At 49.3% G+C, this 16,990-nt stretch overlaps 3 protein-coding genes across 8 annotated transcripts in view; 1 reads left to right on the top strand and 2 right to left on the bottom strand.

Annotated features, from left to right (window-relative positions):
- Window positions 1-295: 295 nt before the first annotated feature.
- si:dkey-177p2.18 (phospholipase B1, membrane-associated) lies at window positions 296-8,462 on the bottom strand. Of its 5 annotated transcripts, none has more exons than XM_068339116.1 (17): window positions 7,803-8,462; window positions 7,058-7,216; window positions 6,925-6,953; window positions 6,068-6,152; window positions 5,931-5,989; window positions 5,761-5,828; window positions 5,381-5,424; window positions 4,494-4,614; window positions 3,744-3,795; window positions 3,601-3,681; window positions 2,411-2,476; window positions 2,224-2,315; window positions 1,998-2,079; window positions 1,807-1,908; window positions 1,585-1,680; window positions 1,380-1,451; window positions 296-1,307 (listed from the first exon to the last, which is right to left on the bottom strand). In XM_068339116.1, exons 2-17 carry the CDS (start codon window positions 7,107-7,109, stop codon window positions 1,209-1,211), a joined length of 1,200 nt encoding a protein of 399 aa, XP_068195217.1. In that variant the 5' UTR covers window positions 7,110-7,216; window positions 7,803-8,462; the 3' UTR covers window positions 296-1,208. The 5 variants fall into 5 exon arrangements, with proteins under 5 accessions (XP_068195217.1, XP_068195218.1, XP_068195216.1 ...); XM_068339117.1 differs by having other exon boundaries at window positions 7,999-8,462; XM_068339115.1 differs by lacking the exon at window positions 7,803-8,462 and having other exon boundaries at window positions 7,058-7,408.
- Window positions 8,463-8,729: 267 nt separating this feature from the next.
- Window positions 8,730-13,992, bottom strand: LOC137611104 (activator of 90 kDa heat shock protein ATPase homolog 1-like). Its single transcript, XM_068339121.1, has 10 exons — window positions 13,709-13,992; window positions 12,688-13,599; window positions 10,875-11,065; window positions 10,684-10,766; window positions 10,490-10,607; window positions 10,226-10,317; window positions 10,014-10,142; window positions 9,830-9,931; window positions 9,700-9,751; window positions 8,730-9,633 (listed from the first exon to the last, which is right to left on the bottom strand). Exons 2-10 carry the CDS (start codon window positions 12,765-12,767, stop codon window positions 9,461-9,463), a joined length of 1,020 nt encoding a protein of 339 aa, XP_068195222.1. The 5' UTR covers window positions 12,768-13,599; window positions 13,709-13,992; the 3' UTR covers window positions 8,730-9,460.
- Window positions 13,993-15,466: 1,474 nt separating this feature from the next.
- Window positions 15,467-16,990, top strand: part of cdca4 (cell division cycle associated 4) — a 5,831-nt gene continuing 4,307 nt past the window's right edge. Inside the window, exon 1 of one of the 2 annotated variants that reach the window (XM_068338280.1) lies at window positions 15,467-15,601. The gene's annotated coding sequence lies outside the window, so the exon portion shown is untranslated. The remainder of the gene's footprint in view (window positions 15,602-16,990) is intronic. The other variant, XM_068338281.1, reaches the window with a different exon arrangement.

Here is a 16,990-nt window from a genome sequence, read left to right as displayed (position 1 = left end):
CAACATGGAGCTGGGAGCAGCAGACAAGCACATCTTTGTGTCTTTATTTGTGAAAGGAAGAATATATTAAAATGGAAAATCATAATTTTGTTCAGAACACAAAGAACTGATTAACATTTGATTCAATTCCAGTGAGGTTTTTAGGATAAAAGAACGTCTGAGCAACACGTCTACAAATTAAAGTCGTTTGTTGATTTTTTGATTTGAATGTTGTTCAAACTATGGCAATAAAAGAGAAAAACTAACACTTGTGATTTTATTTATGGTGTCATGAACTTTATTAATCCACTGTGACAAAATTCTTTTTACACTCAATACACACACACACACACACACACACACACACACACACACACACACACACACGGGGGCTGTCTCACTAATGTGAGATGGCCTGGAGCCAGGTAGCAGCGCTCTGGCAGCAGGTTGTGGGTTCGATGCACCCCCAGGAGGTGAACCGACACCCATCCATCTACCAGCTCCGGGTCCAGACGCTGTACTAACCCGACCCCCCCCTCTGGTCCCAAACCAATACATGTGGACGGGGCTACCCAGCCCATTTAAATAACATCTTAATTTTATTACGTTTAATTTTATTCATTTTTAACTTTATTTAAAATCAATCACTCAATGAAAAAACATGAAATAAATTGACGTGAATCCAGAGTAAGACTTAAAATAGTGCCTTTAAATAAAGTTTACTTTCCTGATAATCTAATCAAGGCTTTAGGTGTCCCTGGAGACGATCTGGATTACTGATTAAACAGGAGTGGAGACACACAGGTCATAAACGTCTGACCGGATCCAGAACACAGAAAAATCACGTCTGTTGTTTGTGGGAATAAACAGTTCAGAGTAAACGTGTTGAAAACACGGAATGAAACGGCTCTGCTTTAAGGCTGGAAGGAGAATCTGTGTGTGTGGAGCTCATTGAACCACGTCTGTTTGGTTCATACATGTAGTTCTAGTTAGTTCACATATGTAGTTGTACTGTATTTACATTTAGTTCATGTATTTAGTTCTATTTGGTTTATGTTTGTAAATCGGATGTCTGTCATGAAATAATCTGCTAAAAATGTGGGTCACAAAGGATCCAGTCTGCAGCGTGAGCCTTTGGTTCTGAAGCGGTTCTGAAGCGGTTCTGGACAAGCTCCCCCACACGGAGCCAGCTGGACTTCCTGAATGCCGTCAGTGGACTTCCTGTTGACCTACAGACGGGTCAGCGCCAGCAGCATGAGCAGGCGGAGCGGCTCCAGCGCCCCCCCGGAGGACGTGTCCCTGGCTCTGGTGTAGATGTAGGGATGCTCCTGGGGGGACAAACACGTTTTCACTCACACGCCGTGGAGCAGGACGCTCTGGGCTGGGGGGACACGTCTTACCTCGGGGGGGCAGATGAGTTCTTCTGGGTCAGAGAAGGTGTGGATCATCTCCTTCCCCCCCTCAGGCTGGAACTGAGGACACATGAGACACAAACGTTTCATTCAGAACGAAGCAGATCAGTGGGATCATGCTGACTGGACGCGCCTAGAGCACGCCTAGAGCACGCCTAGAGCACGCCTAGAGCACGCTAACGGGAGGCGGCACCATGTTGTTCCACAGCCCCCGGGCCAGAGACTCGTGTCCTTTAACGGTGAAGTGGAAACAGTCAGCGGTGAAGAAGCTCAGGTCCACGCTCCCATCCTGAGGTCACAGAGCACAGACCCAGAGTCAGCGTGTGCCCCCTGCAGACCGACCCCCCCCAGCAGACCGACCCCCCCCCCAGCAGACAAACCCCCCCAGCAGACCGACCCCCCGGGGGCCACTCACTGGCAGTCTGCTGGGCTCGGCCGTCTCCAGGTACGGCTGCAGGATGGCAGCGAAGTCGTTCCTGGTGAAGCGGTCGCTGCTCAGCAGCGCCTCCAGGCGTCTCTGTGGAGCAGGTCAGGTCCGAACTGGTGACCCATGACCTTTGACATTCAACAGCAGGAACCCCCCTACTGTCAGCTGGCCACACCCACCTGGAACTCATGGTTGACCTCCATCAGCTCCTCCAGCTCCGTGGAGTTCTCCTGAGGCTGAACCAGGCAGGAGCAGAAACGCCTGTGAGCATCAATCAATCAATCAATCAATCAATCAATCAATCAATCAATCAATCAATCAATCAATCAATCAATCAATCAATCAATCAATCAATCAATCAATCAATCAATCATCTACTGTATGTACAGTATCAGCAGCCCCCACCTCTGCAGCTGACACCCCAGCGTGGGCTTCTGGACCTCTCTGAGGGGCTTCATGCGTAGAATCTGAACCACGTTCACGATGGTCCTGGGGATCTGGAACCACAGGCGTCATTCAACATTCAGGGGTCAGAGGTCAGGGGCCAGGGGTCAGGGGTTAGGTTCTTCTGGGCTTCAGGAACGGTTCTCACCTCGTTCATCATCAGGTCCAGAGCATCGGTCATGTGGTGAATGAAACGGTCAGGGGAGAACAGGGTCTGCAGACAGACAGGAGGACAGACAGGAGGACAGACAGGAGGACAGACAGACAGACAGACAGACAGGAGGACAGACAGGAGGACAGACAGACAGACAGACAGACAGACAGACAGACAGACAGACAGGAGGACAGACAGGAGGACAGACAGGAGGACAGACAGGAGGACAGACAGACAGGAGGACAGACAGGAGGACAGACAGGAGGACAGACAGACAGACAGACAGGAGGACAGACAGGAGGACAGACAGACAGACAGACAGGAGGACAGGAGGACAGACAGGAGGACAGACAGACAGACAGACAGGAGGACAGACAGGAGGACAGACAGACAGACAGACAGACAGACAGACAGACAGACAGACAGACAGACAGGAGGACAGACAGACAGACAGACAGGAGGACAGACAGACAGACAGACAGACAGACAGGAGGACAGACAGGAGGACAGACAGACAGACAGACAGACAGACAGACAGACAGACAGACAGACAGACAGGAGGACAGACAGACAGACAGACAGGAGGACAGACAGACAGACAGACAGGAGGACAGGAGGACAGACAGGAGGACAGACAGACAGACAGGAGGACAGACAGGAGGACAGACAGACAGACAGACAGACAGGAGGACAGACAGACAGACAGACAGACAGACAGGAGGACAGACAGACAGACAGACAGACAGACAGACAGGAGGACAGACAGACAGACAGACAGGAGGACAGACAGACAGGAGGACAGACAGGAGGACAGACAGACAGACAGACAGGAGGACAGACAGACAGGAGGACAGACAGACAGACAGACAGGAGGACAGACAGACAGGAGGACAGACAGACAGGAGGACAGGAGGACAGACAGACAGACAGACAGACAGACAGACAGACAGACAGACAGACAGACAGACAGGAGGACAGACAGACAGACAGACAGACATTAAACATGAAGTATTTAATTCAGTTTAACCAGAAGAAGTTTATTTTATTCATTCATGTCTCCACATGATGGAACCCCTGATCCTAACCCCTAACCCCTGACCCCTAAACCCTGACCCTAACCCTGACCCCTAACCCCTGACCCTAACCCCTAAACCTGACCCCTAACCCTGACCCCTGACCCTCACCTTGTCCTTGCAGTAGTCACAGATGTCGTTCATGCCGATCAGCAGCGTCACCACCTTCCAGTCCTCGTGGAAGTTCAGACCCTGGACCAGAAGCTGGGTTCAGTTTGGGGGGGCGGATCCATAACGGGGGGGCGGGGACTCACCGGGTACGACCTGAGGGTGGCAATCATGTGCCGGACCTGATCGGAGACGTTCCTGTGGAGGTCACGACCTTTACTGATCAATAGCGGGGATCGGGCCGGTGAAACGTGTTGTGTCTTAGCGTGTTGTGTCTTAGCGTGTTGTGTCTTAGCGTTTTGTGTCTTAGCGTGTTGTGTCTTAGCGTGTTGTGTCTTAGCGTGTTGTGTCTTAGCGTGTTGTGTGTTAGCGTGTTGTGTCTTACAGCGTGTTGTGTCTTACAGCGTGTTGTGTCTTAGCGTGTTGTGTCTCAGCGTGTTGTGTCTTACAGCGTGTTGTGTCTTAGCGTGTTGTGTCTTAGCGTGTTGTGTCTTAGCGTGTTGTGTGTTAGCGTGTTGTGTGTTAGCGTGTTGTGTGTTAGTGTGTTGTGTCTTAGCGTGTTGTGTGTTAGCGTGTTGTGTGTTAGCGTGTTGTGTGTTAGCGTGTTGTGTCTTAGCGTGTTGTGTCTTAGCGTGTTGTGTCTTACAGCGTGTTGTGTCTTACAGCATGTTGTGTCTTAGCGTGTTGTGTCTTAGCGTGTTGTGTCTTACAGCGTGTTGTGTCTTAGCGTGTTGTGTCTTAGCGTGTTGTGTCTTACAGCGTGTTGTGTCTTAGCGTGTTGTGTCTTAGCGTGTTGTGTCTTAGCGTGTTGTGTGTTAGCGTGTTGTGTCTTAGCGTGTTGTGTCTTACAGCGTGTTGTGTCTTAGCGTGTTGTGTCTTAGCGTGTTGTGTCTTACAGCGTGTTGTGTCCAGTGACGGCGAAGTTGAAGCCGGTGTCGTTGACCGTGATTGGACTGCCGTGGAGCGTCATCCTGGGGGAGGGGCCCAGCAGATGGGGGTTGAACAGCTTGAAGATGTCTAGACGGTCAGTACACAGGTGTACACATGTCACATGACCCCAGCCTCCAACCAATCACAGCAAAGTGGTCCTGAAGTGGAACTGGAGAACGACTGTCTGCTGCCTAACCCTATCCCCTAACCCTAAACCCTATCATAACCTAACCTCTAACCCTAACAATAACCCCTGACCCTAACTTTAACCTTAACCCCTGACCCTAACCCCTAACTTTAACCTTAACCCCTGACTCTAACCCCTGGCCCTTACCCCTAAATTTAACCCTAACCTAACCCCTGACCCTAACCCCATGGCCCTAACCCCTGGCCCTAACTCCTAACTTTAACCCTAACCTAACCTAACCCCTGACCCTAACCCCATGGCCCTAACCCCTGGCTGGCCCTAACCCCTAACTTTAACCCTAACCTAACCTAACCCCTGGCCCTAACCCCTAACTTTAACCCTAACCTAACCTAACCCCTGGCCCTAACCCCTAACTTTAACCCTAACCTAACCTAACCCCATGGCCCTAACCCCTAACTTTAACCCTAACCTAACCTAACCCCTGGCCCTAACCCCTAACTTTAACCCTAACCTAACCTAACCCCTGGCCCTAACTCCTAACTTTAACCCTAACCTAACCTAACCCCATGGCCCTAACCCCTGGCCCTAACTCCTAACTTTAACCCTAACCTAACCTAACCCCCGGCCCTAACCCCTAACTTTAACCCTAACCTAACCTAACCCCCGACCCTAACCCCTACCAGCCGCTAACAGGAAGTGACTCACTGGCCAGCGTGATGACGTTCCTGTAGGTTCCGTATCCTCCGATGCTGAATCCGGTCGGTGGCGTTTGGAGACAGACGATAAATCCTGTCAGTGTTTTCAGACTCGTTCTCACGTCTAGAGTTCAATCTGTTTGATCGTTTCTGTCCAATCAACCAATCACACGCCTGACAGCTGTGGGGGCGTGTGATTGGTTGATGGTGTTGTGTTGGGACTGTTGATCATCCACTTATCGGAGGTGCAGTGGTTTGACCTCTGACCCTGCAGCTCAGACGCTGAATTGCTCTGATTGGCTGATTGGCGACTGATTGGCTGTTGATATCTCATGTATTTACTGTTTTATACTTTTACGAGTCGTTAAAACTGATTACAAGTCGATTTACCTCCAGGACACGTGACGGAACTCAAAGGGGATGGAAAGAAGGGTTGAACCATTTGCTCCAATGGCCGTCTGCAGAAAACAAAAGGACGTGTTCACAGAGACAAACGGCTTGGTATCAATACGTTTGATCAGCAATACGTAATCGATCGATCAGCTTTAGGCTTCGCTGACCGTCAGAGAGTCTCCCAGCGCGGCGATGACCTTCACATCGGCGGGTTTGACCAACTCCACTGGAAAAGAGAGGAAAAGCTGTCAGGGGAACGCCCCCCCACGCGTGAACGGGGGGGCAGGAGACCCGAGCTCCTGACCTGAGGTGGGGGGGGTGGGAGACGGGCTCATGTCGGGGCAGCTGAATGGAGGGTGGAGGCGGCGGTGCAGAAAACCCGTTTCATCCTGGGGGAGAGGCACAGGGACACGATCAGCATCGTCCGGATGTTTGTCCATGGGGGGGGGCTCCATTTTGGTTCTGCAGTTATTGATCCTCTGAAAAGTTTTGGTGAATGTTGACGGAAAACGTGACGATCAGTCCAGCAGGAGTGAACCAGAACCAGAAAAGAACCAGAACCAGAACCAGAACAGAACCAGAACAGAACGGAACCAGAACAGAACACAACCAGAACCAGAACAGAACGGAACCAGAACAGAACAGAACCAGAACCAGAACAGAACAGAACGGAACCAGAACAGAACAGAACCAGAACCAGAACAGAACGGAACCAGAACAGAATAGAATAGAATAGAACAGAACCAGAACCAGAACAGAACGGAACCAGAACAGAATGGAACAGAACCAGGAGGACGTGTCTGTGTCTCCAAACGTGTTGGTAGAACATTAAATAGTGTTTCCTGTCTTTAACACGATGAATATAGAAGTAATAACAGTAATAAGTGAGTGGGCGGGGCTTAGCTGCCAGTGGGTTAACTCTGAACATTAGTTTAATTTAAAGCATGACGAATAAACAAATTACTTATGAACAACAAACAACTCTTTATAATAAAATACGTTTTAATTCTCCCACCCAACATTTAAATCTTCACCATTTTACTGAACGTCATTTTTGTGGTTAAAGTCGTTTCTCACCTCACAGTGAACTCATTCACAAAATGTGCAACAAAACAAAAGGATGATTTTGTGTCGTAACGTCAAACATGATAGAGGTGATACCTGCAGGAAATCTTCTTCGGTTGTGGAGGCTGGAAAACAATTAATTGAATAAATTAATAAATCAATTAAATAAATCAGGCCATTCAGAGAGGATCCAGGATTCAAAGGCTCTAAAACTGGTTCTAGCGCTGACCTTCAGCGTGACGGGACGTGAGCGTCCAGGTGAGCAGCAACCACAGCAGCATGTTGTCAGGTGTGAATAACCCTCAGGTGGGTCCGGCGGGGCTTAAAGCCTCTGGAGGGACTCATGAGTCAGTGGACTTTGACTCATTAGACTCATCACTGATAGGATCTGGAAAAACAAGACTCGCATGTTCACCTGGACTCCAATCAGGATCCAATCCAATCCACTTTATACAGCACAATTTAAATAAACACAAGGTTTCCAAAGTGCTGCTCAGTAACTAGATAAAAACACAACAAACGCGTCATAAAACCATGAACGTAATGCAGTTAAATAAAATATCAAATAAAAATCCAATAAAATAATTTAAAATAAGATAAAAGCGGAAATAAAATCAGATAAAAACAATTAAAATGATGTGAATAGTACACAAAACACTCTAAAGGGTGTCAAACGCCAGGGAATCTTTTATGTCCCTGAAGGTAACAAAGAACCACAGTGACGTCACGCCTTTCTCTGACGTCTTTTGTGTGACGTCTTTCAAATAACTTGCCAGATATTTTTGAAGTTGCATTTACGTTCATAAGTATTTTCATATTTCTGTTTTTGAGGGCAGAAGCTACCGCGGGGCCGTGACGTCACGTCTGGGGTCACGGGGTTGACTTCCGGTATGTCTGAACAGTTAGGCTAACATGGTTAGCCTCCGCAGAAAGCGGTGCAAACATGAGTCATGTGATCGGACCGGGGGTTTTACCGGGACCAGAATACCGGGACCCAACAGAGTGTTCAACGTCCGCCTCCCTCACGTGACTGTTAGCTTCATTAGCGCTGCTAACGGGAGGATGCTACAGGCTAGCAGCTAGCAGCGCTGGTGGGGAGCAGCTGCTGCATTCAGGGACCGCAGGAAACCTCCCCACCGGCGAGGCGACGGTCAGCAGTTTGTGGTGCACCGGAGCATGAAGCGTCCTTAGCGGTAACGTAGCGGAGGTGCTGCCGGTGGAGGAACGGGACAGAGGAGGTTCAGTCAGGCGGTAACCGCTGAAGAGGAGGATGTTGATGTCCAACATGTCGTTGTCACGGCTCCAGCTATAGAAGCCCGTATTTACGAGGCTCCTGAACGCATCAGCCGAACTTGTGTTTGAGTCTTTGGAGGGGGGGAAATGTGTTTTCTACCCCCAGAGTTGAATCAATAAGAACACGCAGAAGGGGGGGGGTGGCCAGATGACCCCGTCGTCACCTATGTTCCAGACGCCGAAGTGCGGCCGTCGCGGCGCACTCGTGTGGCTGGGGGGGGCACGACACCCGGAGTGGAGACGTCCACTGTGGAAACCCGAAGGACACCAACGCCTGACCTTTGGCTTCAGGACACCAACACCTGACCTTTGGCTTCAGGACACCAACGCCTGACCTTTGGCTTCAGGACACCAACACCTGACCTTTGGCTTCAGGACACCAACGCCTGACCTTTGGCTTCAGGACACCAACACCTGACCTTTGGCTTCAGGCTTGGATTTTTTTGTACAGAATTTAATTTGTCAGGTGTTAGAAAATTAATTCTGTAAATGTTTCTGATGGACCCCAGTGATGAGCTTTTGCCTTTATTTTCCAAGTCTGTCATTCATGTAATTTTCTTTAACTTTTTTTTGTAGATTAAAACAAAGCGATGCTGTGAAGAATTGGTAGAGTTCAGGGCTCTGCAGCTGAAAGTCACTCAAACGTTCGGCCTTTAAAATGCTGATGCAGCAGCAGCTGCTGTTTGGACATTTTATTTGAATGTTTTAGTCTTTGCATATACAATAAAATCAAATCATGAATCAGACGTCATGTCAACGTGCTGGCAGACAGCAGTGGAGCGTACCGATTGGTTTATTCCGACCAGCTGATCTTCTGACAATGTGAATGAAATGATGAATAAATAGAAGCATTTTGTTCCAGAAGCTTCACTGGAAATTTACATTTTGAAGCCCGAGAGCAAAACGTCCCCTTCAGGTAGCGATGCTAGGCTAGCTACCTGCTGGAGGTACTGACAGGTGGGGGGGGCTGAGGGTCCGGCTGACGGACGCTGCGTTGAATCACGAGTGAAGGAGGAAGCTGGAGGGGCAGCGTCGCTTCAAGTTCACATCCCATCATCCATCTGGCCGCCTGAGGTGGACATGCATCATCACACGCGTGACGAAGAGGACAGGAAGTAAAAAAGTCCCTGAAGCGGGATCGAATCCGTCAAACGAAGGAAAACGAGAACGATTTGAGCGACGGGTCAAAAGTTCTGCTGATTCAAACGGTTTTCCATCCGAGTCTCAGAGGCAGTCGCCCCCCCCCGCCTGACGGGTGGAGGGGGGGCTCCAGTCTGCCTCCGACGGGACGTCTGGCGCCACACGGATGGATGACACGTTTAACCACGCCGGCCCCCCCTCAGAACAGCCGCGCCCCGTATCCAAACGTCTGTTTGATGGCGGCGAAGTAGAAGCGCCTCCAGCCGTCCTGCGTGCGCTCCTCCTCGCCGTCGGGGACGCCGCGCGCCTCCACCCGCAGCTCCGTCTCGCTGCTGCGGTCCAGGAAGCTGAGGGTGACGGTGGCGTAGTGCTCTGCAAAACCACCGGGTTAGTCAGCGGACACGCACGGGGGGGGGGACAGGGCGGGGCTCCACCTACCACATGGCCAGTTGTTGTACCTCCACTTCATCACCAGCTTGTCATCGGGCACCTGGGGGGGGACAGGTGACCCATCAGGTTACCCATCATCCCACTGGGGTGTGTGTGTGTGTGTGTGTGTGTGTCTCACCATCTCGGTAAACTCCCCTAGGATGTTCCCGCCCAGCAGACGGAACCGCCCTCCTTTCTCCGCCTCCACAGCAGCGGGGGCCTGAGTGAAGGCCTGGAGCATCTGCAGACAGGACAGCTGATGAGGACTAGGAGCCCCCCCCTGAAGGGGGCGGGGTGGGGGGCTGAGGGGGCGGGGGGCTCACCTCCTGGCTGGTGAAGACCCTGTAGAGCTCTGCGGGCGACGCCTGGAAGGTTTCTCTCAGGCTGAACTTACAGGTGGGGATCCTGACGCCGGAGCTGGGGGGGGCCGAGGTGCCGCTGGGGGAGGAGATCTGCACCACAGGACGACAAGAAGCTCTGGTGAACATCTGGGGGGGGGGGTCTAGAGAACCCGAGCGCCGGCGCTCACACCCACCTGAGTTCTGTTCAGCTGGGCCCTGGACTGGGGGCCGGTGGGGGGCGGGGCCACACCGTTGGCGGTGGGGAGGATCATCCCCTGAGTGAACTCTGAAACCACACCATCATCATCATCATCATCAACAAACATGTTTTCTTGGTTTATCTGGTTCTGGTGGGTTTTCTACATCTCCCCCCTGCAGACCCCTGTGACCAGGGGGGGTCCAGGCTCTGGGTCTGATCAGGATCAATGACTCCGTTCTGACCCGATCCCGTTCCTCACCCGTCTTCAGGGCGTCCACGTAGTGGTCCAGAGCCTGTCGGATCTTCTGGGCCCCTGCGGTCCTCATCAGGCCCTTCAGGGGGGTGTCAGGCTCGTCTTTGTCCAGCGACACGGAGATCTGGGCGGAGACCAGGTGACACGTCAACACGGCGGTCTGACAGCGGATCCGGATCGGTGTGAACGGCTGAACTTACATCCAGGTCGTCCATGTCGTTCTCGTCAGACAGGTTGGGGACGTCGAACGTTCCTTTAAACTTCACCCCCGTTTGTGACGTTCCTGCTCAGACACAGGTGTGACGGGAATCAGGTGTAAAGCACAGGTGAGACGGTAGCTCCTCCCCCCAGCCCCGCCCTGTTCTGACAGGCATCCAGCTCCTCTACTCACCGGTCCAGCTGGCCTTCAGGTTCCACTCGTAGAAGAAGATCAGCTTCCCTTTGCGGTTGTTGATGGAGGCCTCCCCCTCCAGCTTGCTGACCTCCGTGACCTCACAGCTGCCCTCCGGCCCCCCCACCGTCAGGCCCACCAGCAGCGACTTCAGCTTCTCTGACGACCAGTTGGTGGCGTCGCGTTCAGTCCTGAAGGTCCAGCAGAAAAACAACGAGAGGCCGTCAGACGACCCGGGGCGGGGGGGGTGGGGTCTCAGGGTGGGGGGTGTTCCACTGAACGGATTCTAAAGCCTTCAGGGGCAAATGTCATCTCTGAACGGGGGGGGGGGGGGGGGGGGGCAATAAAACGGGACTGATCCATCTCAAAGTGGCTAACACTGAAACTGAGCTTCTGGTTAGCAGGAAACTCATGAGAATGAGAACCTACACACACACGAGAATGAGAACCTACACACATACACACACACATGAGAATGAGAATCTACACACGAGAATGAGAACCTATAGACACACACACGAGAATGAGAACCTATAGACACACACACGAGAATGAGAGCCTACACGTTAGACATGACAGCCTACACGTTAGACATGACAGCCTACACGTCAGACATGACAGCCTACACGTCAGACATGAGAACCTACACGTCAGACATGAGAATGTGAACCTACACATTAAACATGAGAAAGACAACCTACACATTAAACATGAGAAAGAGAACCTACACATTAAACATGAGAAAGAGAACCTACACATTAAACATGAGAAAGAGAACCTACACATTAAACATGAGAATGAGAACCTACACATTAAACATGAGAATGAGAACCTACACATTAAACATGAGAACCTACACATTAAACATGAGAACCTACACATTAAACATGAGAACCTACACATTAAACATGAGAAAGAGAACCTACACATTAAACATGAGAAAGAGAACCTACACATTAAACATGAGAAAGTGAACCTACACATTAAACATGAGAAAGAGAACCTACACATTAAACATGAGAATGAGAACCTACACATTAAACATGAGAATGAGAACCTACACATTAAACATGAGAATGAGAACCTGCACATTAAACATGAGAATGAGAACCTACACATTAAACATGAGAATGAGAACCTACACATTAAACATGAGAATGAGAACCTACACATTAAACATGAGAATGAGAACCTACACATTAAACATGAGAATGAGAACCTACACATTAAACATGAGAATGAGAACCTACACATTAAACATGAGAATGAGAACCTACACATTAAACATGAGAATGAGAACCTACACATTAAACATGAGAATGAGAACCTACACATTAAACATGAGAATGAGAACCTACACATTAAACATGAGAATGAGAACCTACACATTAAACATGAGAATGAGAACCTACACATTAAACATGAGAATGAGAACCTACACATTAAACATGAGAATGAGAACCTACACATTAAACATGAGAATGAGAACCTACACATTAAACATGAGAATGAGAACCTACACATTAAACATGAGAATGAGAACCTACACATTAAACATGGCGTTTGGCCACAGCCTTTACGGTTCGTGTCTTTATTCAAATGCTACTGATGTTAACAGGAACCTCCTGTTGCTATGGAGACCATAAGCCACCTAAACCAGTCTTTAACAGTAATGATTAATAATCTGGGACCCCACCGGGACGATCTTAACCGTTTTCTCACTGGATGGCGCCTGAAGAGACGCGCCGCTAGCATTAGCATTAGCACTAGCATTAGCATTAGCTAGCTCTCGTGCCCTTCCATCAAACCTCACCAGTGCCAGTTGTTGACGTTCGTCGCGTCGGCCCTCTCCTCCACGATCCAGCGCGGGTCTCCTTCTCCCCACTTCGCCATGTCTCCAGCTGATCGGGTCTCCGCCGGCTGCGTGAGGCTGTGTGCGGGACGCAGGCGTTCCGTTCGCCGGTGAATCCGCGGCCCGTTGTTTCTAGAAACCTCTAGCTCCGGTATTTATCCGCTGCTTTAGAAATTGCTGGAAGCGGAACTTTCGTGTGGACGCCGGAAGTTATTTTCTGACGAACACTTCCGGGCTACGAAGGGACGCCGAGAAGAACTACAAACAGTCAAAACCCTGGTTTCAGGTCGTCCAGGGAACTTTATTAGGGACATGAATGATAGATATTTGTTTTTATGAAGGACTCACTGAATAAAGTTTGCGTTTCAATTCAGCGTCACTTAATTGTTTGGCCATGTGCAGCTAATGCTAATGCTAACACCACAGTACACTGACTGGATGTGACGCGCCCCGGTATCTGCATTAAAACGTATTTGTGTCGGTCGTTTCATAAAAATCGTCACTTAGCTTAACTTATACATTTAATATGAATTAGAATGAACAAAAGAAAATGTTACTACAATACATTTTAAAGTGAGTAAAACATTTAGCATTTTTAGGAGGAAACAGCGCACACGCACGTTTTATACTTCACGTGTATGCCGGGACATCAGAACGGGTTCAAACGGGTTTTTATATCAGCATGAACTGAGAGGAATAATTCAGGTTAGAGTGAAGCTCCATCAGGTTGGCTTTCATTTGGAGAGACACCTTACAAAGAATGGACGGAAGATGCGACGTCTGACGCAGCCACGTGACCCATGTGCTCCCGCGGCCCCCCCGGTGAGTTAGGGTAGTGTCTGCGTCACCGACGGCTTAACGAGACCAACAGAACTGGAGTGGAAACACAAACGTGATATTTTAAATGTAACATCACAGTGTGAAGTCAGAGTGCAGACTGTTTTGTTCTTTTGCTGTTGTTGCATTCTGTGTAGGTTCTAACCTGAAGCAGCTTCCTCAAGGTGGTTGTCAGTAGGTTGTGTGTTCAGAGGGTTTTTGTGTTTAGCTCTCAAACATCCACTCATAAACAAACGCCAACCGGTAACCACGGCAACGGCACTGTGAGGCTGGACAAATGAGGCACCTGAAATTCAACAGCTGAACCAAGTCATCAAGTACAAGTTATATCACCGATACAGATGAAATCCAACCCATCATCACCACCTGTATCATCATTATCAGTCAGCATCACCATAACCACCATCATCATCATCACCACCATCATCACCATAACCACCATCATCATCATCACCACCATCATCATCATCATCATCATCACCACCATCATCACCATAACCATCATCATCACCACCATCATCATCATCATCATCTTCACCATAACCACCATCATCATCATCACCACCATCATCACCATAACCATCATCATCATCACCATCATCATCAGCATCATCATCATCACCACCATCATCATCACCACCATCATCATCATCATCTTCATCATCATCATCACCACCATCATCACCATCACCACCATCATCATCACCATCACCATCATCATCATCAGCATCATCATCATCACCACCATCATCATCACCACCATCATCATCATCAACATCATCACCATCATCTTCATCATCACCATGACCATCAGCGGTAGAGCAGATGTCTTGTAGACAGATCCCCCAGCCATCGGTGGGTCAAATCCCGCTTTCACCAGGACATCCCTCGCAGTGTGAGCTGCCGGTGGGAGGGGTCAGCTCACCTCCCAGCCACTGCTGAGGTGCCCTTTAGCAAGGCGCCATCCCCCCTACAAACTGCTCGTTTGGCCCCCCCCCCCGTGCACGACCCGTCACTCTGCCTCTGCCTCCCCCTACTGATAGATTGATAGATAGATAGATAGATAGATTGATAGATGATAGATAGATAGATTATAGATAGATAGATAGATTATAGATAGGTAGATTATAGATAGATAGATAGATAGATAGATAGATAGATAGATAGATAGATAGATAGATAGATAGATAGATAGATAGATAGATAGATAGATAGATTATAGATAGATAGATAGATAGATAGATAGATAGATAGATAGATAGATAGATAGATAGATTATAGATAGATTATAGATTATAGATAGATAGATTATAGATAGATTATAGATAGATAATAGATAGATAGATAGATAATAGATTATAGATAGATAGATTATAGATAGATAGATAGATTATAGATAGATAGATTATAGATAGATAGATAGATAGATAGATAGATAGATAGATAGATAGATAGATAGATAGATAGATAGATAGATAGATAGATAAATAGATAGATAGATAGATTATAGATAGATAGATAGATAGATAGATAGATAGATAGATAGATAGATGGATAGATAGATAGATAGATAGATAAATAGATAGATAGATTATAGATAGATTATAGATTATAGATAGATAGATTATAGATAGATTATAGATAGATAGATAGATAATAGATAGATAGATAATAGATAGATTATAGATAGATTATAGATAGATAGATTATAGATTATAGATAGATAGATAGATAGATAGATTATATATTATAAATAGATAGATAATAGATTATAGATAGATAATACATAGATTATAGATAGATTATAGATAGATGAGAAACAGGAATGTCAAACTGGCTGTTGTCTCCCCTCCCCCTCCCTTCCTCTCTTCTCTGCCCCCTCCCTCCCTTCCTGCCCCCCTCCCTTCCTGCCCCCCCAGCGGGACGGAGGTAGTTCGGTTTTGAAGCCGTGGCATGAATGATCTCATCTGAAGCTGATCTGCGCTTCCCTGTCGATCCATGACCGACCGAGCCGGGAGCCGAACCCCACGAACCCGAGGTGAGTGTCCCCCCCCCGGGGCCCGGTGGGCACCGAGCACCGATCCGGTGTTCAGCGGAACGAAACGGCTGGAAGCAGTTTGTGACGGGAGGAAGGAGCGGAGGCGGTGGGAGGCTAGCTGCTAACGGTTAGCGGCTAACGGGTATCGGCTAACGGGTCACCAGCCTCCGGTGCTAACCCTAACCGGAGCCAACGGACGAGGCTACGGTCCCCCCCTCCTCCATCGAGGCCCCCCCCCCCCACCGAGGAGTCCCGGCTAGCTCCACATCCGCCTGCACACGGAGCTAGCCCGGCTAGCCTAGCCCGTTAGCCTAGCCCCGCTAGCTGCTAGCTCAAAATGGCCCCGTCGCTCCGCCGCCGTGAAGACAAAGCACGCGGCCGCTGCGGCCACCGGACGGCCCCCTCCCCCCCGGAGACTCCGGCGGCCGGTTGGCGGCGGGGGGGCCCCGGTCGGATGAAGGGGCAGAAAACGGACGCAGGGGGTTTTGGGGTATTTATTATCGAGGCCGGCGGTGGGGGATGGGCGGCCGGCCTGTGACGTCACGCAGGCAGGAATGTGTTCGGCTCTCGCGCCTCGCGGCTCAAGACGGACCCGGTTCTGTCTGTACCGGGTCACGCAGACCCGGTGACCGGTTCCCCGGTGACCGGAGACGGTTTGATCGCGCTAGCGGCTCCCGTTGGCATGGAAACCAAAGCTGTAAACATCAACAGGAAGCGCTGCTCTGATTGGATGTGAACGCTCTGCGGGTCTCGAGCTCCAGAGTGACTCGTGATCAATAACAGGAAGTGATTGATGTTCGGTTCCGTGGAAAATCACTGAACGATTGATTTAAAGTGATCACTGATCCCCAATCACTCTGTTTCTGTTTTCTAATCAATCAAACCAAACCTCCAGACTGATCAATGGAAAGGTGTGTGTGTGTGTGTGTGTGTGTGTGTGTGTGTGTGTGTGTGTGTGTGTGTGTGTGTGAGAGCGAGTGACAGGGACCCATCGTCCGTCTCCTACTTTTGGATCAGTGACCCCTGACCTCTGAGGATGCCGCCGTTAGCGGTATGACTCAAACTTTATTTAAACGTGTTCTGACTCCGTTCAATCAGAGGGAGACGATTGGTTCTCAGGTCTGCACAGAACTTCCTGTGAAGGGCGGAGTCAGTGTGTTCCTGATTATAACTCACTCCATCTTTTATTGATTCTGTATTGATTACCGTTAAACTGCTCAATCATGTGCTGTAAAACCTTCATGTGTTCTGAATTAACGTTCAGGTGACATTCAGCTCACACATTGTTCAAGTGCACACGTGTCAAAGTCATCTTCACTGGGGGCCACATCAGCATCACCACGTCCTCAAAGGGCCAGATGTAACTAATAATGTAACTAAATGTAACTC

The sequence above is a fragment of the Antennarius striatus genome, chromosome 17, assembly GCF_040054535.1.
Source record: "Antennarius striatus isolate MH-2024 chromosome 17, ASM4005453v1, whole genome shotgun sequence".
In the NCBI taxonomy this organism is placed as follows: Eukaryota; Metazoa; Chordata; class Actinopteri; order Lophiiformes; family Antennariidae; genus Antennarius; species Antennarius striatus.
This window is presented reverse-complemented; position numbering and strand designations above follow the sequence as displayed.

What these genes read in the sequence shown, in the direction of transcription:
- si:dkey-177p2.18 (XM_068339116.1), bottom strand. Translation starts at nt 7,109, where the DNA reads ATGCTGCTGTGGTTGCTGCTCACCTGGACGCTCACGTCCCGTCACGCT. An exon ending in GAACGTCATCACGCTGGCCA is followed by an intron (nt 4,615 to 5,380) that starts GTGAGTCACTTC and finishes CTGACCGTCTAG; the next exon opens with ACATCTTCAAGCTGTTCAAC. An exon ending in AACTCATCTGCCCCCCCGAG is followed by an intron (nt 1,308 to 1,379) that starts GTAAGACGTGTC and finishes TTGTCCCCCCAG; the next exon opens with GAGCATCCCTACATCTACAC.
- LOC137611104 (XM_068339121.1), bottom strand. Translation starts at nt 12,767, where the DNA reads ATGGCGAAGTGGGGAGAAGGAGACCCGCGCTGGATCGTGGAGGAGAGG. An exon ending in CCTGAAGGCCAGCTGGACCG is followed by an intron (nt 10,767 to 10,874) that starts GTGAGTAGAGGA and finishes GTGTCTGAGCAG; the next exon opens with GAACGTCACAAACGGGGGTG. An exon ending in TAGGGGAGTTTACCGAGATG is followed by an intron (nt 9,752 to 9,829) that starts GTGAGACACACA and finishes GTCCCCCCCCAG; the next exon opens with GTGCCCGATGACAAGCTGGT.